This window comes from Schistocerca gregaria, chromosome 1, assembly GCF_023897955.1.
Source record: "Schistocerca gregaria isolate iqSchGreg1 chromosome 1, iqSchGreg1.2, whole genome shotgun sequence".
NCBI classification, from domain to species: domain Eukaryota; kingdom Metazoa; phylum Arthropoda; class Insecta; order Orthoptera; family Acrididae; genus Schistocerca; species Schistocerca gregaria.
The window spans coordinates 530,195,224-530,218,924 of record NC_064920.1 but is presented as its reverse complement, the minus strand read 5'-3'; the positions used below and the strand labels follow the sequence as shown (position 1 = coordinate 530,218,924).

Here is a 23,701-nt window from a genome sequence, read left to right as displayed (position 1 = left end):
TCGATATGGTATATCGACGTTTATTTATTCGATGGATAACATTAGTCAGTAAACAGCTGGATTATAGTGATGAAGCGATCAGCGAGTGGCAGTGGGGCAATTAGAGACGGAAGGAGGCTTGGAATGTGATCGTGTTCCCAACAAATGTTACTGACGTGGTATGCGTCGTAATTTTGCTCACGTGGAATACGTAACCAATGGAAAAACCTAGGCCATGTGGTTGTAAAGGGATCAGAACTTGCTTAATATGTGAGAGAGAATTTGGAATTCCTAAGAAGGATTTTAACCCCCCCAAGGTACGTTTCTTATCATAAAACAGTACAACTAATGATAGAGTAGTGCTACAGTTACGACTGTATTCTTGCTTTGTATGTTTCACAACCAGAAAGCCTCTCAAGATTATATATATTTTAAAAAGATAAGGTCTATTGTTTGGTATTCAAGATATAAACTCCCTTATTCTTATTACTCTTGGTAGAATTTCTGGATCTGCAGTGGAGCGTGTGACAAGAGTTCAGTAGTTTTCTGGAAGTATATAGTAAATGTAGTAAAAACTAATAGTACATAAGTCTATAGTGAATGTTCGTTTTTAGACTGGATGTTTCAACGTCGAGCACTTAAACTGAATTACATGCAGTTGTTGATCTAGGTACTTGGTCACGGAATAAGACAGTACACGATTTACAGAGTGCTGATTAAATAAAATTTTCAAACAAAAGAACGCAGAAAGGTTTCAGATTGATCATATAGTGGTAAGACATAGGTTTTGGAACCAGCTTTTAAATTTTAAGACTTTCCCAGTGGCAGGTGTGGATTCCTGCCTCAGTGTATTGGCTATAAACTATTGATTAAAACTTAAGATATTGCCAAAATGTAGGAGATTAAGGAGATGAGACCTGGTTAAGTTGAGAGAGCCAGAAGTTTTTGAAAGTTTGAGGGAGCATCAGGCAACTATTGACAAGAACTAGGTAAAGGAATGCAGTAGAAAACAAATGGTTAGCTTTGAGAGATGAAATGGTGAAGGCAACAGAGGATCAAATAGGTAAAAAGATGAGGCTTTGTAAAAATCCTTGGACACAATGTAAGGTATTGAATGTAACTGATGAACGGAGAAGATATAACAAGTGAAGCTGCCAAAAGGGAATACAGATGTCAAAAAATGAGATTGACAGAAAGTGCAGAATGGTGAAGCAGGAATGGCTAGAGGTAAATGCAAGGCTACAGAAGCAGCTATTAGTGGGGGAAAGATGGATACTGCACACAGGAAAATTAAAGATGAAACAAATGTATGAATATCAAGAGCTCAGTTGAAAATCCAGTACTAAGCAAGGAAGTTAAAGCTGAAACATGAATTGAGTATATAGAACAGCTGTACCAGTGAAATGAACTTGAAAGCAATACTATAGAAAGGGAAGAGGAAGTAAGTGAAGATGGGAGATGTTATACTGTGAGAAGAGTTTGACAGAGCACTGAAAGACCTAAGTTGAAACAAGGCCCCTGGAGTAGGCAACATTATATAAGAACTACTGATATCCTTGAGACAGATAGCCATGACAAAACTATTCTACCTAGTGTACTAGACATTTCAGTGGCGAAATACCCTCATACTTAAAGATGGCTGTGGTAATTCTAATTCCAAAAACAGGTCGGTGTATTACCAAACCACCAGTTTGAGTCATGGTTGTAAAATACTAACACGAATTGTTTCCAGAAGAATGGAAAAATGTAGGAATTGATGTCGGGGAAAATCAGTTTGGATTCCAGAGAAATGTAGGATCAAGTGAGACAATATTGACACTACAAGTTCTCTTGGAAGATAGGTTAAGGAAAGACAAGCCTATATTTATAGCTTTTATAGTCTTAGAGAAAGCGTTTGACAGTATCGACTGGATTACAGTCTTTGAATTAATAAAGGTGGCAGGGTTAAAATACATAGAGCAAAAGGTTCTTTACAAATGCAGAAACCAGATGGCAGTTGTAAGAGTTGAAGGGCAAGAAGGGGAAGCAGTGGCTGAGAAGGAAGAGACAGCGTTGCAGCCTGTCCCCGATATTATTCAATCTTTACTTTGAGCAACAGTAAAGGAAACCAAAGAAAGACTGAGATGGAATTCAAGTTTGGGGAGAAGAAATAAAAACATTGAGGTTTTCTGAAGACATTGTGACTCCTGGAGATAGCAAAGGATTTGGGAGAGCAGTAAAATAAAATGTATAGTGCCTTGAAAAAGATTAGCAGAACAATAGTAATGGAATGTAGTCAAATTAAATTAGGTGATGCTAAAGGAATTCAGTTAGGAAATGACACTAAAAATAGAAGAGTTTTGCTATTTGAGCAGTAAAGTAACTGATGATGGTCGAAGTAGAGAACATCTAAAATGTAGTCTGGCAGTGGCAATAAGCTTGTTACAGAAGAAGAAAAATTTGTTACATCAAATATAAATTTAAATGTGGGGAAATATTTTGCGAAGGTATTTGTGTGGAGTGTAGCCTTGTATTTAAGTGAAACATGGATGAGAAACAATTAAGATAAGAATACAATACTAAGGAATTTTTATCCAAATGTGTACCATTTTTCTTTCTAGTTTCCACTGAATGAATGTTAGTTTCTTCTGAATCGGTAAGTATTTTCAATAACAGGTCTCGTGGTGGAATATATAATGCTCAAAAGAATTAGGGAAAACTGAATTTGGACGTCTGCCATATTCTACTGAGCAGTAATTGAGGTCTGAGTTTGTTACCAAATTATAACTTTAGCTTTCACAAATTTAGTACACAACAGAACATCATTACATCTTCATTCATTTACATAACAAGAACCAAAATGTCTGATGTGGAAACAAATGTTCATCCCATTGTACTGAGTGATTTTCATTGTACCCTGAGAGCTTCAACATATACACCTTTTGTGAGCATTTTATCACTGTCTGATATGTATATGTCATGCTTCATACAAGTCTACAGAGTTCATCTGTGGTACCCATTCCCATTTTTCAGAAGAGTCCATAATACAGTTCTTGGAGAGTCTGTGTTGGAATGACTAGAAATGGGTCTGTCAAGCACGTGCCACACGTCTCTGGCCTGTCTGTTACTTCAATGTCCAGGCTTTGCAAGACATCACTGGTCATTTCTGCCACATCATTGAGTGTGAGAAGGCATTCAGGGTCACCATCATATGTTCTTTTTCTCCTCTCTTGGGGAACACATCTTGGGTATTTTCGTGAATGTGTTTCTGAAGCCTGGCATAGCAACAGTCCTTCATCTGTTTCTTCCTTCTTTCATCATTACATCTTCCCCTTCCTCTGCTTTGGTGTTTGAGGTGTCTCTTGGTTTCTTTATCCTTCCTGTGTGCTCCTGAAGGCCAGCCCAGATGTTCGATGCGTAACAAGTGACTGAGTAATGCCTAGTTCCCCGCCCCGCATCTAAAAATAGGGTTTGCACATACCCCTGGCACAGGTCAGGCCCAGGAAGGGGTGATTGCCTTAGCTGTTACCTTCCCAATTGCCAATTGGTCACTCTGTCTGGAGTCTGGGAGGTGTGACCTGATGTGTGAACAATCACATAAGGCAAGTGAGCCATCTCTGAGAGGGGCCCCCAATCAGGAGGAGCACACCATCTGAGACACTAGCAATAGAGGGATATTTTCTTGCAGTGAACCAATCATCTTCATCTCAGTCTACATCTGATACATGGAATGAAGCTAAGGATTCAGTGACTCTCCCAGCTGCAGCTTGGTTCCTTGTGGTGTCACATACCAAAGGTCAGTCTTTTGCTACAGTTAACCCATTTATTATTCAGAAGGATGTTGATGCAGTTGCAGGCCCTGTGAAGTCCTGCTTCACTTACTTAATGTGGCTTTGCTTCTGGAGACCAGTTGTGATTTTCAAGCCCAACAACTGCTTACAGCTATTCCATGGATACCCAGTTCAGGTTGAGGATCATCACATTCTTAATTCTTCATGTGGTGTTATTTACACTCAGCTGCTTGATGGCCTGACTGAGGGGGAAATCCAACATTATCTTTCTGATTAGGGCACCACCACAGTCCATTGGGTAACAAAATAGGTTGATGCAAACTTGGTGCCTACATGTTCTCTTTTTCTCACATTTGATCAAGAGTGCTTCCACTGGAGATTAAGAGAGGCTATGAAGTCATCCCGGTCTAGCCTTACATTCCAAACCCAATGCATTGCTGCCAGTGTCAATATTATAACCACATTTGTGTGCCCTCGCAGATCATGGCCATATGTGTTACTTGTGGTAGAGATGATCTGAGAGTGATTGCCCGCCTTCTCCTCCCGTTGTATCAGTTGTAATGGCAACCATGATGCCTCATCCCATGAGTGTCCTGTCTATCTCAATCTGAGTGAAGGAAAAAGTACTCTATCTTGTTACTCACAAGCTGATGGCTAGTCAAAATCCCTGAATTTTACCATCTGGCACTTACAGTACTGTCGTTGCTATGCCTCGCTCCATGAAGGACATGGCCGCGCAGACTTGCGACTGCCAATTCAGTACTGCAATCATGAAATTGCCCTATATCATGTTAGCATCCCCATCTCCTTCTGCTACAGTTGTACAGCAAGCCACCAAATCTCTGCCCCCCCCCCCCCCCCCTCCCCAGCGGTGCAATCACCTGCTACACAACCAGCAGTCCGGAAAGAACGAAACACTCCACTCCGACAAAGACTTTCTTCATCCCTCCAGTAAACAAATGTCTGGGTCTGTCTGTGAACTGTAAAGGCTCTAAGAAATAGAGCAAAGGCATACAGTCTTCTCCTTCCGCAACTCAAAGATCCTCTTCACTGGTGTCGCTGCATGATACCCTCACCCGGGCCAATGTCCATTTCACTGCCTACCATTTTTCTGCTCAGGAGTCCGCAGATCAGCTCAGGGAGAATGCCTCCAGTCGCTGACCCTGTATCAGTGAGTCTTCAAAGGCTGGCACTTGGCAGCCGCCAAGTGACTGCCCTTCATTTGTTCCCTCCTGCCCATTCCCTGTTATGAATCTTCTCCAGTGGAACATTTTTGGCATTAGATCCAACAAGGAGGAATTATGGCTGCTCTTGGAATCACATTGTCAGGTTATTTTCTCCCCCAATAAATGAAACTGTGTCCTCCATACTGTTTTTACCTCTCATGTTTCCTTCAGATTCGCTGTTAGCCCCCCCCCCCTCGTTCCCCCCCCCCCCCCCCCCCCCCCTCCTCCCGAGGACTGCATTCCATCTTATGGGTTGGTCATGCTGCTCATTCAGGATGACATACATAGCTAAACTGCCCCTTTGAACACTCAGCTGCAAGTTGTTGCCGTCCACATTTTCCTTAGTCATTTCACCTTTTCACTTTATAGAGGCTACATTATCCTGTCATTCACTGTCACCAAGGCAGTCTTATTCCAGCTTATTGGTCAGCTCCTCCTCTGCCCCCAACAACATGGGCCAGTATTTTGTGTGGATTTTGAGCTCCACTCAGTATCAACCACCATTCCTCCCTCAGAAACTAGTGGAAGAGAGTCAGCTGGTATTCTCCTCTCAAAATCATGAATGCTTTATTTAATACCATCTTTTCCATGTGGGAACTCTCTCCTCATCCTGACCTTCTGCCACTGGGAATTCAGATGTTGCAGCATCTCTCTCTTGCTGGCAAACACTTTCTGTTTTGAACCTATAATCCTTTTTAGGCAGATCGCACATTTCCCAGAAGCTGGCATGAACCCACTGTCGTACTCATGTCTAAACCCAGTAAGGACAAACACATTCCTTCCAACTACTGCCCCATTTCCCTCACCAATTGTGTTTGCAAGGTGATGGAACGTATGAGTAAAGGCAGGCTAGTATGGTGGCTTGACCTCGCAGTCTACTATACACTGCACAATGTTGATTTTGTGCATGCTTTTCTGCAGTTGACCATCTCGTCACTTTGCCAACCCGTGTCACGAACAATTTTCTGTGGAAATACCTTTTTTTTTTTTTTTATTTGTAGGAAGCCTACGACCTCTACTGCAGGACTGGTATCCTCCGTACTCTATACACGTGAGGACGTGGGGCTCACAAAGCTGCCTTTGCCATTAAAGACCAAATTTTCAAGGTACTTGCGGATTTGACCTTGGCGGACACCTTTATACAGGAGAATGGGGTGCCTCAAGGCTCTGTCCTGAGCATCATTCTCTTTGCTGTAGTCATTAATGCTATTATGGACTATCTCCCACCAGGCATCTCCAGCTCTTTTCATCAATGACTTTGTGATCTATTCCAGTCCTCCATGGACTCGTCTCCTTGAGCAGTGTCTTCAGCAATGTCTCGTTCATCTTGATCCATAGAGTATCGATAATGGCTTTTGCTTTTCCATTGACAAAACCGTTTCTGTGAATTTCTGGTGGTATTGGGTTTCTTCCACCATCTTAATAACTTGGGCTTCTTACCTGTCCACATGCTGCACCTGGTCCGTCTGTGTCCTACATGTCCTAAGAGGTACTTCCTGGGGAATGGATCAGACCATCCTCCTCCTGTTATACTGATCCCTTGTCCATTCGACACTAGATTGTGGGTGTTTCATTTATTAAAAAAAAAATGGTTCAAATGGCTCTGAGCACTATGGGACTTAACATCTGTGGTCATCAGTCCCCTAGAACTTAGAACTACTTAAACCTAACTAACCTAAGGACATCACACACATCCATGCCCAAGGCAGGATTCGAACCTGCGACTGTAGCAGTCGCGCGGTTCCGGACTGAGCGCCTAGAACTGCTAGTGTTTTATTTATTCATCTGCATGTCTGTCCATCTTATGCATCACAACACAATCAACCAAAATGGAATATGTTTGGCCACTGGCACCTTTTACCTTAGCCCAGGTGAGTGTCTCTGTGCAGAAGCTGCAGAACTATCACTGTTATACTGGCATGTTGTTCTCCTTGCTAGATATACATGCCATTTATCTTCCATGCCATCCATCCATCCTGTGCCACCTTTTTCAATGACTCCCTTGACCCCCAGTATGGGGCATGCCCTTCTTCTCTTTTACCTCCTGGACCTCACTTTTGGCAACTGCTCTGGCAGTTTAACTTCATGCTACCTGCTATGTTCGGATGAGTGTGAACCCTTCATTGTCTTGGCTTCATGCAGGAGCCCATGTTCATCTTGGACTTCGTTCACTTTCCAATGAAACTAATCGGGATTCGATCTATCATTGTAAGTTTCTCATCCTTTGCATGCAACTTAGCTATAGCACCTTCATGTACACTGATGGCTCTAAGACTGACTGTGGTGTCAGTTGTGCCTTTGTGATCGGTACTGACTGTTTTTGGTGTGAGCTTTCAGAACACTGTTCAGTTTTACAAGAGAGCTCTTCACCCTCTATCAGGCCACCCAGTACATCTGGTGACACAAGCTTTTTAATTGTCATATGCTGTGATTCTCCCAGTGACCTTCAGAGCCTTTGTGTGCTGTGCACAGTCCGTTCCTTGTTACAACATATCAACACAAGCTTCCATTTGCTCGCTGTTGAGGGAGCCACCATAATGTTCATGTTGGTTCCTGGTCACTTCGATCTAATGGGAAATGAGATTGCTGATGCTGCTGCAAAGACTGCAGTCCTCCTCCTTCACCTCGGCCTGCTAGCTCTTCCGTTCCTCCGGATGATCTTGTGTTGCCATATGTCAGCAGATGGTGTCACTTTGACATCACCGCTGGTGTTCTCTTCATGGGAACAAGCTCCAGGGAATTAAAGCTTTTCCAACGGCTTGGCCAACCTCCTCCTCGGTCTTCTCGTTGTGAGATCATTTTAGCTATGTTGCGTATAGAGCACTGTCTTTTTAGCCATCGCCATTTGTTAAATGGTGATCTCCCACCACATTGCGCTCATTGTCACCAACATTTGACAGTTACCATTTCCTGATCCAATACCTACACCCCCCACCCCGTCTGTTTTAGCAAACAGCATATGAGGGCTGTTGATCACATTTTACTTTTTGTATTTTGTAGCAATATAGTGAAGGACATTTGATCTTTGGGTAGGGACCTCTGTGTCTCCATGGTGTATTTTGTGGACCTTTCTCCAATGAGAATATCTTGTTTCTAGCTATCTTTCCTGCTTTTTATTGGGCTTAGCATATAGCTACATTTAACTTCTTTTAATTTTTGGAGTTCTAAGATTATGGCATGGGCACTTATGATTTCGGTTGTTAAAAGGAAGAAAGAAACCAGTATGCAGCAGTGACCATGTGGTCCAACAACTGTTCAATGCACTGAATGGCAGTAAGGCAACCGTGTACGATGACAGGATCCCTGTGGCTGTCAACACTGATACCTCCCCACACTGTTGCAGAAACTTGATTGAATGTTTTTATTTCTTGGACAATATTTGGCAGATACTCCTCACTATTGTGAGTCCACATACGAACACAGCCATCACCTTATGTCAGAGAAAATCTGGTCTTGACTATGAATAATACATTTTGCCAGTGACATATTTGCCAGTTGACATGGGAACGGCATAACTGAAGGTGAGACGTTGTCATATGATGTTTTCTGAACAGTCTGATCACACACAGCAGCTCCAATGGTCCTTCTGTTATAGTCTTGCAGTGCTCTGGTGGTAGCCATAAAACGCCATAACATAGATGGACAGATATTGGTCTTCACATGGGGTTGTAAGGCATCAATGACCTTGTCCAACTTGCCTTGTGTACTGACATGTCTCCCTCGAACATGTCCATGACCTGTGGATGACAGATGGAGAGACATTGTCATCTGCAGAAACATGACCGAAAGTCCATTCCTCCTGGATCAAACAGATTACCCTAGCAACTTGCACTGCATTGAGGTGTTACTTTGCCTGTTGATTACAATGTCCACAAGTGACACTGTCATCTGCCTACCTCATTAGAGAACCCTGGTACAATGGAACTCACTTCCTTCTGAGGGGTCAGCTGATACTGTGATGCACAACACGGCCGATAGATGGTGAATTGCTTTAATTGTTGCCTACATTGAAAGTGAAGATCTCAAGATATGCTATAAGACCACAGGTACTGCCTGCTTCAGTATAGATTGAACATACTAGATGTTGATATACAAATTCCCCAAATTCTTTTAAGCAGTGTTTGTACAGGGATGGCAGAGGTAGAATTCCAAGACACCTTAACAGCAGCCTACATGGATTTTATGAACTGACACCACGAATCAGTCTGACCTACCTTTTCTGGGCTGAGAATATGCTTGGTGAGTGCACAGAGTTGCTCCAAAGTATACCAAAATACAAGATAATAGAATTAAAGTAAGCAAAGTAAACAAGCCTTAGCTTTCCAGTGTCAGGGACAGTGTGGATCATTCTTACAGTGAAGATGCCAGCATTCGGTTTCTGCACAAGTTCTTAATTGTGATATTTCTAAGAAAACCTTCCAGCTACTTTCAGTCTTCAGAATATAACTCAGTGTTTAACTACCTCAGGACGATAAAATTTCTTTTGTACCAGACGTCTACATCAGGATCTGTATAGAATGTTAGAATTAATCATTAATCTGTTATCTGAAAGGCGCTTGCTGATGGTACTTGCCACCCTATTAGCTTCTCATTTGTGTATATCACCTAAGACACTAATTGTGCTATGTGCGAAGAGAGAATATTTTCAGTTCTGTCATGTTTAGTTGTAGAAACCCCATTGTAAATGACACCAGTCAGAGTCAAACCTCTTCCCTGTTGACACTGGAGGACAACCTTCCGCTTCCTACTTTTCTGATAAGAAGTACACAGTTGTTGCACTTTTTCTCTAATCCCGTAAAGTTCGGACTTATGAAAAAATGTTTCATGGTCCACACAATCGAATGCTTTTCTTCAATCAACGAAAATATCTCCTTTCCTCAACTTATTGTTCACCTCTGTTAATGCATCACACACAACAGAATAAATTGTATTTTCTGTGTGCACTCTTACCCTGAAAACAAACTGCAAGACTGACAGCAAATTATATAGTGAGATGTGCCACTGCACTCCTAAACATTACTTTCTCAAAATTAAAAAAAAGGTAACAATGAAACTGACAGACAGTCTGTATTATATCTTTCACCCATTTTATAAAATGGTTTCACTAATTAGTATTTCAGTCTGTAAACAAATTAATCACACCTAAAGACAAGTTGCTCAGGTGGATTAGTACAGCCCTATTAATTATCTGGTGCATTGATCTTCATGATCCTACTTGAAATTTCATCACACCTACAGGAATATTTACTCTTTAATTATTTAATAATTGAGTCTACTTCATAAGTGTAGAGTTTTCTTGTTTGGGAAATCAAATAAAAGTGTCATTAATGAATATCTTCATAGTCAGCTCCAAGCATTCCCCGCAGGACACAAAGATATTGAGCATTTTTGGTCGGAATTTAAAGGTATTGCCCACCATGTGCTAGAGAAGTTTGTGCCTAGCAAAAGTATAGGCGAGGGAAAGGATCAACTTTGGTACAACAAACATATTAGGAAGTTGCTGAGAAAGCAGAGAATTTTCCAGTCATTTTAAACATAGTCGCTGCCCCACTGACAAACAGAAATTATGCGAAATGAAAGCAGTTGTCAGGACAATGAGACACTTTTAACGAATTTGAAAGCAATATTTTATCTGCAGATTCTAACAATAACCCCAAAAAATTTTGGTCATACGTAAAATCTGTGAACGCTACAAATAATTCAGTACCTTCTCTTGCTGACAGTACGGGTAATGTAACTGATGATGACAAACAGAAGGCCGAAATTCTAAACCTAGCTTTCAAAAACTCGTTTACAATAGAGGATTGTAGCACCATTCCCCCTTTCAATTATCGAACAAATGAAAGGATGGCTGACATAGTGTTTAGTGTATCTGGGATTGCAAAACAGTTAAGATCATTAGACGCCAGAAAGGCATCTGGGCCAGACGGTATCCCCGCAAGATTTTGTGTTGACTATGCTACAAATATAGCTCCATTCTTATCCGTCATCTATCAGAGACCATTGGAACGACGGAAAGTTCCATGGGGCTAGAAGGAGGCCCAGGTCATAGCAATCCATGAACAGGGTAGAAAATCGGATGCACATAATTACTGGCCAATTTCACTGACGTCGATTTGTTGTAGACTCATGGAACATATTTTGTGTTCAGACATAATGACCTTTCTAGACTCTGAGAAGCTCATCTGCAGAAACCAGGACAGTTTTAGGAAACAGCGGTCATGCGAGACACAGCTGGCCCTCTTTGTGCATGAAGTGCAACAAGCTCTAGATACCGACTTCCAGGTTGATGCCATATTTCGCGACTTTCAAAAGGCCTTCGACAGAGTTCCACACTGTAACTTGCTACAAAAAGTGTGCACTTATGGTCTGTCCAATGACATACGCGGTTGGATAGAAAGTTTTCTAACAGACAGGGCACAGTATGTCATCCTGAATGGGGTAACTTCAACAGAAACAAGTCACTCAGGTGTGTCCCAGGGCAGTGTAATAGGTCCTCTGCTTTTTACGATTTACATAAACGATCTGGTTGATTGTATTGACAATGGCCTTAGACTGTTTTCCGACGATACTGTAGTCTATAGGAAAGTAGTATCACACAAAAGTTGTGAACAAATCAATGAGGATTTGCAGAAAATAAATGCATGATGTAATGACTGGCAGTTATCTCTCAATATTAGTAAGTGCAACCTATTGCATATAACAAGGTGAAGATCCCCATTAATGTATGAGTACAAAATAAATGATCAGTCTTTGGTAGCGGTAACATCAGTCAAGTATCTGGCTGTGACTATTTGAAGTGATCTCAAATGGAATGATCAGATTACACAAGTAACGGGTAAGACGAACTCTAGATTGTGGTTTATTGGTAGAATCCTGAAGCGATGCAGTCCTTCAACAAAGGAAATAGCTTACAATATGTTAGTTCGTCCAGTCTTAGAGTATTGTTCATCTGTATGGGACCCTTACCAGTTGGGTCTGATTAAAGAGATTGAGAAGGACCAAAGAAGAGTGGCAATATTTGTGACTGGTACATTTAGCCATCGCGAGAGGATTACAAATCTCATAGAAAGTTTGAAGAGGGACACACTTGCAGATAGGTGACGTGCTAAACAGAAGGGGCTGCTCACTAAATTCCAAAATCCAATCTTCACCGAGGATGTAGAGCATATATTATTACCACCAACTTTCAAACCGCGTAATGATCATCTTTCAGAGATAAGGGAAATAAGAGCTCGTACTGAGGCGTTCAGACAGTTGTTTTTCCCTCGCGCGATCCGAAGTGGAACAGAGGGGGAGGAATATGACTTTGGCGCAAATTGTGCCCTCTGCCACACACCGCTTGGTGGCTAGCAGAGTATATATGTAGATGTAGATTTCTTGTAACTGCATGTGATATTAGTGTGTTGGAGCTCCAGCTTTCAAGAGTTCTACAAATTTACTTGCACTAATAAAATTATGATCTAACTTTCCCATTATTAACAGGGAATGATTATTAAATTTGTATTTCACAATGTATTTAGATTCAAAAAGCTTGAGTCAACGTAGTAGTACTGGCAATTATGAGGGAAGAAACAAAAGCAATCAAAAAATAAAAGATCAACAGTAGTCCTATTAAAACTGCTTAACCAGTGCTACCTTTGAGCTGGAACAAGGGTCCCATAGTCTGTATATTCATGAAAACATATACAGTTACTTGGTTCACAAGTAATCCTCAACCCTCAGTATTTTTAGACACCTTGTTTTGGCATCTTAGCCACTTCTAGGAAAAAGAGCTTCCTCAGTTTTGTAAACAGGATCTCATAAAATGCACTCATGCAATCACGATACATGCACTATTCATTTTATTAGTATGATAAATTACCATTTGTTAATTATTTGGAAACCTTCAGATAGTGACCTACATACATTGAAATATTTTTGACATTATCATATGCTTTGAGATTTATTTAGTCCTTGCTTGTGGATTCTAGCAGATAATTCTCAGCTAAGAGTATTGGGTATAGCATACATTTTTTATATGCTGATAGGCTAATGAAAGATGCAGCATCTGTGTTCTGATTGCAATTACCATTTTACATTATGTCAAGCCTTAATTACAATGAATATCAAATAGATGTACAATAAAAGAAAACAAGATTACATTTTACAGACTCATAATAGATTATTACATATTTTCTGTTACAATGCAGCATTTCAAATTTAGATTAATTTTAAATACTAATTCATACTGTGTATACATTTTTCAATGTGCTACGCTAGAAAATGATTTTTTAAAATTTTTATTTCTTTTATTTCCGTAAGCATTAAAAAACCTTTTGCACCTGGAGCACTCGTTGTCTATATGAGATTTCACTGTCTTGTTTAGTAATTTTCTTTTCTTCTTCTTCTTCTTCTTCTTCTTCTTCTTCTTCTTCGGCCATGTTTATCTTTATTAAGGAGGTGATTATCACTTGTTCTCACAGTCATCTCTTGAACTATCTGTTGGGGCTGTTAAAATCCCAAAATAAACAAAGCAACCATTTATTATCATAAAAACATGTGTGTTGAAAAAAATAATTCAAGTCTGATGACTTATACAGGGAGTTATAAGAAAGGCGCGCGCGCACACACACACACACACACACACACACACACACACACACACACACCTACCTTTTCTCTCCCCTCCACCCTCTTTTAGGTAGTTAGTTTGCATTCACAGAGAAACACACAAGAAAGGCCATTACTTAACTGCAAGAGGTTCATCTCAAAGTAAAGTTGATCAGTTTAGAGGAGATTCTGAATGTCCTAGTCAGTATGCTTTTCCCATACTACCCAACTATCTTCTCTTTCCTCCACAGAAGAAAAAAAATATGGTTCTTAAAGATGGACATTTTTTTTCTGTTTATCTGTTTCTACCAGCTGCAGTAGGAATTGTCTCATGAAGGTAATTTTAAGCCATTCCGTCTGTGTGTGCGAATTAAATGAATTTTTGAATAATTTTTTTATATAATTAGTTTTTCTTTTTTTAGGGCTGCAAAAGCTACATATACTGTGCTTTCTGTAACAAAGCATGGGAAGGCCCATGTATGAAAGACTACAAAACTCATTCAGCCCATGAAGGAGATGCTATTGAATTCCCAGGAATATATATACAGGTAGAATGTGTTTCCTCAAATGTCCAGATTTACGATACTGAAGATTGTTACTAATGAAACCTACATTACAGCTTGATTTCTTGACACCAGAAGAAGAAGCAATTTTAATTAATGGCATTGATGAAATGCCTTGGGATTTATCTCAGAGTGGCCGTAGAAAGCAGGTAATTTTTTGTCAGTTTCCTTTATTTTTTTGTACATTGCAAAGTTCTTGCAGTCTTCTTGTTGATAGTTTAATTTTTACCTTGTATAGTGGTATCTCATCTGCCAGTTTTAAAAATTGTATTCACAAGCCTATGGAGTAAAAAAAAATAAAAAAAAAACTTTTCAGACAACATGTGCATGTTCAAGAATAATATGCTGGAAAATTTCTACAGAGATACAAGCAAGCACATTTGTATGTGGAGAAAATGGGGTACACTGTTTTCTTACGTGTTAGATGGCCTCAATTCACTTAGCCCATACTCAGCAAGGAAATAAAAATAGTCATCATTTTCCATGTATCTTTGTCTGTTTAAACACAATTACTTTCCCAACTTGTACCAGGCTGGATCTACGTTTCTCCATTGATGCCTTCTCTGTCCAGGCCACTTTAATACTATATCACAGCTCCTACTATTGTATAGATGCCTTGTCTAGCCACCTTGGTTCCCATGTTTCATCCAAACTGAACTCAAAGCTGTTTTACCCCTCTTCCTGTGACCCCACTGCTAACATCATTTAACTTACTTCCCTGACTCACTAGGTAGACAAGACCATGCATTGTCCATTTACTGACTGTGGTGGTTTCTTTCATTCAAAGGGAACCAATCTATTCCGTTCTCGTATTAAAAAAGAAAAACATCCCTTGTATGAGACGGTAATTGTATTGCACTTCAGTTGATATTTCCTGTCTAGATCACTCAAGAGATTTTCATTTGTTATGTGCTTGGCAAAATCATCATCAGGTGTTGCAATAAACATAAAAAGATATGCAATGAAGAACTGTTGTTGTTGTTGTGGTTGTCGTCTTCAGTCCTGAGACTGGTTTGATGCAGCTCTCCATGCTACTTTATCCTGTGCAAGCTTCTTCATCTCCCAGTACTTACTGCAACCTACATCCTTCTGAATCTGCTTAGTGTATTCATCTCTGGGTCTCCCTCTACGATTTTTACCCTCCACGCTGCCCTCCAATGCTAAATTTGTGATCCCTTGATGCCTCAAAACATGTCCTACCAACCGGTCCCTTCTTTTTGTCAAGTTGTGCCACAAACTCCTCCCCAATTCTATTCAATACCTCCTCATTAGTTATGTGAACTACCCATCTAATCTTCAGCATTCTTCTGTAGCACCACATTTCGAAAGCTTCTATTCTCTTCTTGTCCAAACTAGTTATTGTCCATGTTTCACTTCCATACAAGGCCTACACCCCATACAAATACTTTCAGAAACGACTTCCTGTCCATTAAATCTATACTCGATGTTAACAAATTTCTCTTCTTCAGAAACGCTTTCCTTGCCATTGCCAGTCTACATTTGATATCCTCTCTACTTCAACCATCATCAGTTATTTTGCTCCCCAAATAGCAAAACTCCTTTACTACTTTAAGTGTCTCATTTCTTAATCTAATTCCCTCAGCATCACCCGATTTAATTTGACTACATTGCATTATCCTCGTTTTGCTTTTGTTGATGTTCATCTTATATCCTCCTCAAGACACTGTCCATTCCGTTCAACTGCTCTTCCAAGTCCTTTGCTGTCTCGGACAGAATTACAATGTCATCGGCGAACCTCAAAGTTTTTATTTCTTCTCCATGAATTTTAATACCTACTCGGAATTTTTCTTTTGTTTCCTTTATTGCTTGTTCAACACACAGATTGAATTCCATTGGGGGGGAGGCTACAACCCTGTCTCACTCCCTTCCCAGCCACTGCTTCCCTTTCATGCCCCTCGACTCTTATAACTGCCATCTGCTTTCTGTACAAATTGTAAATAGCCTTACACTCCCTGTATTTTACCCCTGCCACCTTCAGAATTTGAAAGAGAGTATTCCAGTTAACATTGTCAAAAGCTTTCTCTAAGTCTACAAATGCTAGAAACGTAGGTTTGCCTTTTCTTAATCTTTCTTCTAAGATAAGTCGTAAGGTTAGTATTGCCTCACGTGTTCCAACATTTCTACGGAATCCAAACTGATCTTCCCCCCAGGTCCGCTTCTACCAGTTTTTCCATTCGTCGGTAAAGAATTCGCGTTAGTATTTTGCAGCTGTGACTTATTAAACTGATAGTTCGGTAATTTTCACATCTGTCAACACCTGCTTTCTTTGGGATTGGAATTATTATATTCTTCCTGAAGTCTGAGGGTATTTCGCCAGTCTCATACATCTTACTCACCAGATGGTAGAGTTTTGTCATGACTGGCTCTCCCAAGGCTGTCAGTAGTTCTAATGGAATGTTGTCTACTCCCGGGGCCTTGTTTTGACTCAGATCTTTCATTGCCCAGTCAAACTCTTCACGCAGTATCTTCTCCCATTTCATCTTCATCTACATCCTCTTCCATTTCTATAATATTGTCCTCAAGTACATGTATAAACCCTCTATATACTCCTTCCACCTTTCCGCCTTCCCTTCTTTGCTTAGAACTGGGCTGCCATCTGAGCTCTTGATATTCATACACGTGGTTCTCTTCTCTCCAAAGGTCTCTTTAATTTTCCTGTAGGCAGTATCTATCTTACCTGTAGTGAGATAAGCATCTACATCCTTACATTTGTCCTCTAGCCATCCCTGCTTAGCCATTTTGCACTTCCTGTCGATCTCATTTTTGAGACGTTTGTATTCCTTTTTGCCTGCTTCGTTTACTGCGTTTCTATATTTTCTCCTTTCATCAATTAAATTCAATATTTCTTCTGTTACCCAAGGATTTCTACTAGCCTTCATCTTTTTATCTACTTGATCGTCTGCTGCCTTCACTACTTCATCCTTCAAAGCTACCCATTCTTCTTCTACTGTATTTCTTTCCCCCATTCCTGTCAATTGTTCTCTTATCCTCTCCCTGAAACACTTTACAGCCTCTGGTTCTTTCACTCTATCCAGGTCCCATCTCCTTAATTTAGCACCTTTTTGTAGTTTCTTCAGTTTTAATCTACAGTTCATAACCAATATATTGTGGTCAGAGTCCACATCTGCCCCTGGAAATGTCTTACAATTTAAAACTTGATTCCTAAATCTCTGTCTTACCATTATATAATCTATCTGATACCTTTTAGTATCTCCAGGATTCTTCCATGTGTACAACCTTCTTTTATGATTCGTGAACCAAGTGTTAGCTATGATTAAGTTATGCTCTGTGCAAAATTCTACCAGACGGCTTCCTCTTTCATTTCTTCCCCCCAATCCATATTCACCTACTATGTTTCCTTCTCTCCCTTTTCCTACTGACGAATTCCAGTCACCCATGACTATTAAATTTTCTTCTCCCTTCACTACCTGAATAATTTCTTTTATCTCATCATACATTTCATCAATTTCTTCATCATCTGCAGAGCTAGTTGGCATATAAACTTGTACTACTGTGGTAGGTGTGGGCTTCGTATCTATCTTGGCCACAATAATGCGCTCACTATGCTGTTTGTAGTAGCTTACCCGCATTCCAATTTTCCTATTCATTATTAAACCTACTCCTGCATTACCCCTATTTGATTTTGTGTTTATAACCCTTTAGCCACCTGACCAGAAGTCTTGTTCCTCCTGCCATCGAACTTCACTAATTCCCACTATATCTAACTTTAACCTATCCATTTCCCTTTTTAAATTTTCTAACCTACCTGCCCGATTAAGGGATCTGACATTCCACGCTCCGATCCGTAGAACGCCAGTTTTCTTTCTCCTGATAACGATGTCCTCTTGAGTAGTCCCCGCCCGGAGATCCGAATGGGGGACTATTTTACCTCCGGAATATTTTACCCAAGATGACGCCATCATCATTTAATCATACAGTAAAGCTGCATGCCCTCGGGAAAAATTATGGCTGTAGTTTCCCCTTGCTTTCAGCCGTTGAACTATATTACATTAATATGGCACTATAAAATATTAATGTTCTATGTTTCCTTCTAATGCTGTCTTGCAGGTGTTTCCTTTTCCTCTGTCACTCAGCGACAGCATTGGAGAAGCTGTCACTTCACCTTTTAGATAATAATATCTTTTTTGCAGTGCCTGAAAATGGCTGTCCCAAAGCATATACAAAAAATATGTATCTACTATGTGTTTCAGACAGGAGATATTGATCTGTTCGTTTATAACATAGTGTGACATTACGAGAATCAGCTCGTGGAACAAGAGATAGCAGTGAGTGATTTGACAGATTGCGGTGACTGAGCGGGCAAGGAATGTGTGTAGGTTGGTGGTCAATACTGGAACTCAGAGTCTTTTCTGATGGTGGACTGTGTGTACTTAGTAGAAAGGTGGAGATGACACAGTGATGGATACGATGGATGATATGAAATATGACTTATATTTTCAGTGAATCTATGTTACAGTCCCTGCAAACAGATTTTAATAATTATAATTAATAATTGCAATGGAACAATCTCATTGCAATTCTAAGCATGATTCTGGGATAAATATTAAGAAAGTTAAAATAATTTCTTCACAGTAGAGTATAAAATTGGTAACAACTGAATCTGGAGCAATCCAATCATATGCAATGTCAAATGGAAACTGACAGTGTCGGTAAACGTTCCAACAAGTCTTTTTTAAAATTGTGCATGTGTATAAAGAATTACAGAGAATTTCATTAAGTTTATATGCAAATCATCCACAGTTACACAAAGTTGAAAGGGAGTGCTGGTTTCCTAGATCCTTACCTAATCTTCCTAATGGATGGTTATCCACAATATACTATTTTATATGCTTTGATTGATTAGTTATGTTAAGGGCCATAAATAAAAGTTGTATAAAACAGCCTGGAGTTGCAAATTATAATGAATAAAATGAACATGTAGGAGACATGGTAGCCAAAGTGTAGGACGACGCCTGTTCTTCAAACTTGGCATACTTGATCATTTATTCATCAACACCCACTTCATTCCCTACAATGTAATCCCCCTCAGATGTAATACACTGGTGCCAGCGCTTTTTCTGGTCTTTGAAGCCTTCTGGGACTCGCTTTTCGTTATGGTGTTCAGCTCATCCAGCGATTCTGTTCTTCTCACATCAGTGGTGGTAAAACACTTCCTTTTATGATTCTCTTCAGCTTCAGAAATAGAAAAAAGCTGCAGTGGGCCATGTCTAATGAATACGGCAGCTGAGGCAACATAATAGTTTTGCTTCTTGCCAAAAAACCACAAACAAGCATTGAGGTGTGAATAGGAACATTGATGTGATGCAATTGTGGTGAGTGGTTTTGCCACAGTTAAAGTCATTTTCTTTGGATTCTGTCACACATATTGCACATAACTTCCAGTAGTATTCCTCACTGACTGTACAATCATAAGCAGAAACTTGTGAGAAACTATTGAACTGTAATCGAAGAAAACAGTGAGGAGAACCTTCACATAGATTGAATTTGCCAAATTTTTTTCGGTCTTGACACTTCAGGCATTTTCCATTGGGCTGATTGGTCCTTGGTTTCAACATCATACCCATACACCCATGTTTTATCACTTGGTATAACCTTCTCTAGAAGTTCTGAATCATTGTCGACTTCATTCACCAATTCCTAAGCGATGTCTCTGCAATTCGATTTCAGTCAAAATTCAGCAATTTCAGAGCAAACTTCACTGCTACACATTTCATGCCCAAAACATTTGAAAAAAATTGCTTGGCTTGAGCCGAAGGATATGCTGACATCATCAGCAGCCTCTCAGATGGTGATTTGGCAATTTTCTAGAACAATTTTCTGTACTATTTCCACATTGTTGTCAGTAACTGTTGTGCTAGGGTGTCCAGGGTAGTTGTCATCTCTGTCTTCTTGACCCTCTTTGTGAAACATTTATACCACTCATAAACTCTTGTCTTAGTCATAGTAGATTTGCCAAAAGCAATAGTCAGCATTTTGAATGCAGTGCTGCACAGTATTCAATTTTTTCAAGCAAAACTTAATGCAGATTCTATGATCACTCTTTTCCAAAAGCAAAAAATTGCCAAGCACTCAAAAGGACATATAACCTTTTCAACTGTCAACAAAAAACTAAATATTCAGAACAACTAAAAATGCAAACATACATCAGGAACATGTGTACCAACAAGCTAAAATTGAAAATAAGATATATAAACCCTGCAAAATAAAAAAAAATCCTCTTACTTTTTGATCGCACATCATATTTATAATTTTATGTACTTTTTGTCTCATTGTAAAACTGGATGTAGGCATCTTTCGTAAATTTTATTTATAACTTGTTTGTTAATGTATTGCTATTTTAGTAAGAAGTCACAAACTGACCACAACAATTTTAACTGCAACATTGTATCAAATACATCTATGGAATTAGCTTAGATATGAACAGTGGTCATTATTTAAGTATCAACATAGATTCAGTAATGTTTGACCTCAAAAAAAAAGATGATGATGATGATGATAGTTTTAGGGCACACATTGTCTTTTGGACTTTGGCCTTTTGCTGTCAATCTTCACTGTGGTCATTGGTGAGCTGGTTGAGAGGACTGTGCAAGCACATAAATTACATACTTTTCATTGAACTCAGATTGTTGTGTGAACAGGAGTTACATACTTAAACTTTTCGCTGGACTTAGATTATTTGGCTGTCTTTACGGTAATCAATTTTGCACAACTCTAAGAACTTTAATTTTCTTTATGATATTTGAGGCAGATGTGAATTGTAATTATTTGCTACAGTTCATATTTATGTTCATGCATGAGGGACTTATTGCATTTTTCACACAGTGGTTAGTCAGGATAACAAACTTTGATGTACATAGTGATTGATAGCGAGAAACTGTACTTTGACTATGTGTTTACTGTTTTTCATAAATTGACGTGCAGTTTAATGAACCTCACTCAGTGTGTTTCTGCATGTGCTGCGCACATTATTTATTTTATTTGAATCGACGGTTTATGTGAGGCCCCAATTCACACTTGTGAACATTATTCAGTAAAAATGTATTTGATTTAAACTATAATCCTCTGGTTCCGTCAATGTCATTAATCCTACAGTATTTGCCCAATTGTTTCACTCATTTATATAGTTCCGTGAGTCATAGTGTATGCGGTGTGGTATAGTTAATGTTGCTCGCTGGCATCCTGCTGGTTACCATTTCAAATCTGACCCCCTACAGTTACTTATCATTTAGTGTTTCTCAATTCTGGAAGGTTCTCAAAATTTCTTATGTTTGCGGTGTTTGCATTCTGGAAAATAATGTTTCATGCTAATAGCTTTTCTCTCCATCTGTTGTGAATGTGCTTTTGTGTTCATAATAAATATACTTACAATGCTAAGTTGTACTTAATTTGAAGACCCTGTTTTCAGATTTGGACTTGATTCTGGTTACAGTGTCAAAATGTATTATTCATTGACTTGTCTATTTACATAATGGGAACAATTCTATAAAGAATGTTTGGGCTGTAAAGCTACGGTGCATGACCAGCCACTATGATATTATGACAAAGCCAACAAAGTACATCATGTATTGTTCACACCAACAGCAGCCAATAAATCTGCCAGTGTTCTCATAATGATGGCCTGGCTATCTTCTCATTGTCATGAAACTGTTAAGTAGTCTTTATTTGTGTGGGCTGGGGTCCAAAGTACATTTCTGGTAGTCCATAAGTTGAAAGTTCTGGTGTGTAGTGACGTTCTTATTTCTTTTTGAAAACAGTTTCTCAGTTAACTGTAAAAGGTGTCATATCGCTAAACCCATGGTTTCAAGATTTCTCAAAGGCTACTAAAATTACCTAACTCTACTCAAAGCATCATAACTACTTTCATATTTTGTAAAATACAAAGTTATGAATGTTAACCAAACAATAAAACATACTCTTTGTAAACTATCACTTGTTAAGAGGTTTAATGTGTGCAGTGGTTCCACAAATATTTAATATTAATAGCTTATGTGATTAACTGCATATACAGGTTATCAAAGTTCTGTTTGTTGAGAGAATATATTTATAATGACATACCAGACTTTGTCTCATAGTGACATTGTATTGTTGAGTTTTCTTCATTGAATTAGTATAAACTATAGATTCTCTTTTATCTCTAATAAATACCTAGTCACTCATCAGAATTATTTATTTTTTAGATATAAGATGCTCATTGCTCCATACTTATACTGATTTTACTTTTATTTTACAGAATTTTGGACCAAAGTGTAATTTTAAGAAGAAGCGTCTGCAGTTGAGTGAGTTTAATGGTTTCCCAGAATTCACAAAGTTTGTGCAAGAGCGTTTTGAGACTGTACCATTATTATCAGGGTATAGAACAATTGAACAGTGCTCCTTGGAATATGATCCAATACGTGGTGCAGCAATTGATCCTCATATTGATGACTGCTGGATATGGGGTGAGCGTATTGTTACTGTTAATCTTCTGTCAGACAGTATGTTGACATTTACAAAATACAGAGGAGATATTAAGCGATATAATTTGAGCTGCGCATTTGAGTATCGTCCAGTTGTCCTTGGTCCTCTAGACTGTTGTGAACAAGAAGATTGTGTAGTTCGTGTACCCATGCCAAGGCGATCTCTCTTGGTGATTTATGGTCCAGCACGGTATGGTTGGGAACACTGTGTTTTACGTGAAGACATTTCAGAAAGAAGGGTGTGTATTGCTTATCGGGAGTTCACTCCACCATATCTTAAAGGTGGGCAACATGAAGAGAAGGGAAGTGAAATTTTGAATGCTGCCTACAATTTTTGGGACCATAGGATAATGTCACAGGAATCATGATCATGGGCACAGAAGTTCTTACGTTTTACCTCCAAGAAGAGAGAAAATTTATACACAGGTAACTTTATTGCAGATGCACAACATTAACCATTGGAAGAAGTCTGTATATATACGATTTAACAGCTTAATTAAGAGCAAGTACATACTTTCTCATTTTACTGCATTACGAAAAACTGTGTGTTCTTACCATTTACACTGCACATAAAATGTTGTCAGAGTATCTTACGATTGACATCTAGCTTATTTCTACCTCATTTATTCTGTTTAAAAAAAAATATTAGAATGTGTTGTGTATACGTGAAAAAATTAAATTTATTGATCCTGTTACATGATTACATTTTTCACTAACAATACCATATGAAGATTTCTGAACCCCTGTGATTGTCTTGCCATATTGTTACAGGCCATGTGGTTTTCAGGAAATCTGTTTCTTTCTAGTATCTGCACAGTCTTTAGACCTCAAGAGTGTTTTATTATGTGCTTAATAAATGTACTTTATATTTACAGAAAAACGGAAATGGGCCTATCTTAAGGTGATTCTGAAATGATTTACTGGCCTGAAATATGCAACACTGAAGTGCTTCACAACATTGTTTTGTGGGGCGGTAATATGGTGTTATATTTTTAATCCCGTGAGCACTGTATCACGGCTTTCAACTACCTCACTAGAGAATAAAATCACTGCTGGAATTAGGAACGTGGCAC

General features: G+C 39.2%; 1 protein-coding gene across 2 annotated transcripts; it reads left to right on the top strand.

Moving 5' to 3' along the window:
• Nucleotides 1-27: 27 nt before the first annotated feature.
• Nucleotides 28-23,323, top strand: LOC126355066 (alpha-ketoglutarate-dependent dioxygenase alkB homolog 4-like). Of its 2 annotated transcripts, none has more exons than XM_050005238.1 (4): nt 28-296; nt 13,990-14,115; nt 14,187-14,279; nt 22,403-23,323. In XM_050005238.1, exons 1-4 carry the CDS (start codon nt 198-200, stop codon nt 22,994-22,996), a joined length of 912 nt encoding a protein of 303 aa, XP_049861195.1. In that variant the 5' UTR covers nt 28-197; the 3' UTR covers nt 22,997-23,323. The 2 variants fall into 2 exon arrangements, with proteins under 2 accessions (XP_049861195.1, XP_049861204.1); XM_050005247.1 differs by lacking the exon at nt 28-296 and adding an exon at nt 13,835-13,904.
• Nucleotides 23,324-23,701: the final 378 nt, after the last annotated feature.

Bases quoted from the DNA above. Each gene is read 5' to 3' on its own strand.
- LOC126355066 (XM_050005238.1), top strand. From the start codon at position 198: ATGGAAAAACCTAGGCCATGTGGTTGTAAAGGGATCAGAACTTGCTTA. The intron at 14,116-14,186 runs GTAGAATGTGTT...CCTACATTACAG, and splicing joins TCCCAGGAATATATATACAG to CTTGATTTCTTGACACCAGA. The intron at 14,280-22,402 runs GTAATTTTTTGT...TTTATTTTACAG, and splicing joins AGAGTGGCCGTAGAAAGCAG to AATTTTGGACCAAAGTGTAA.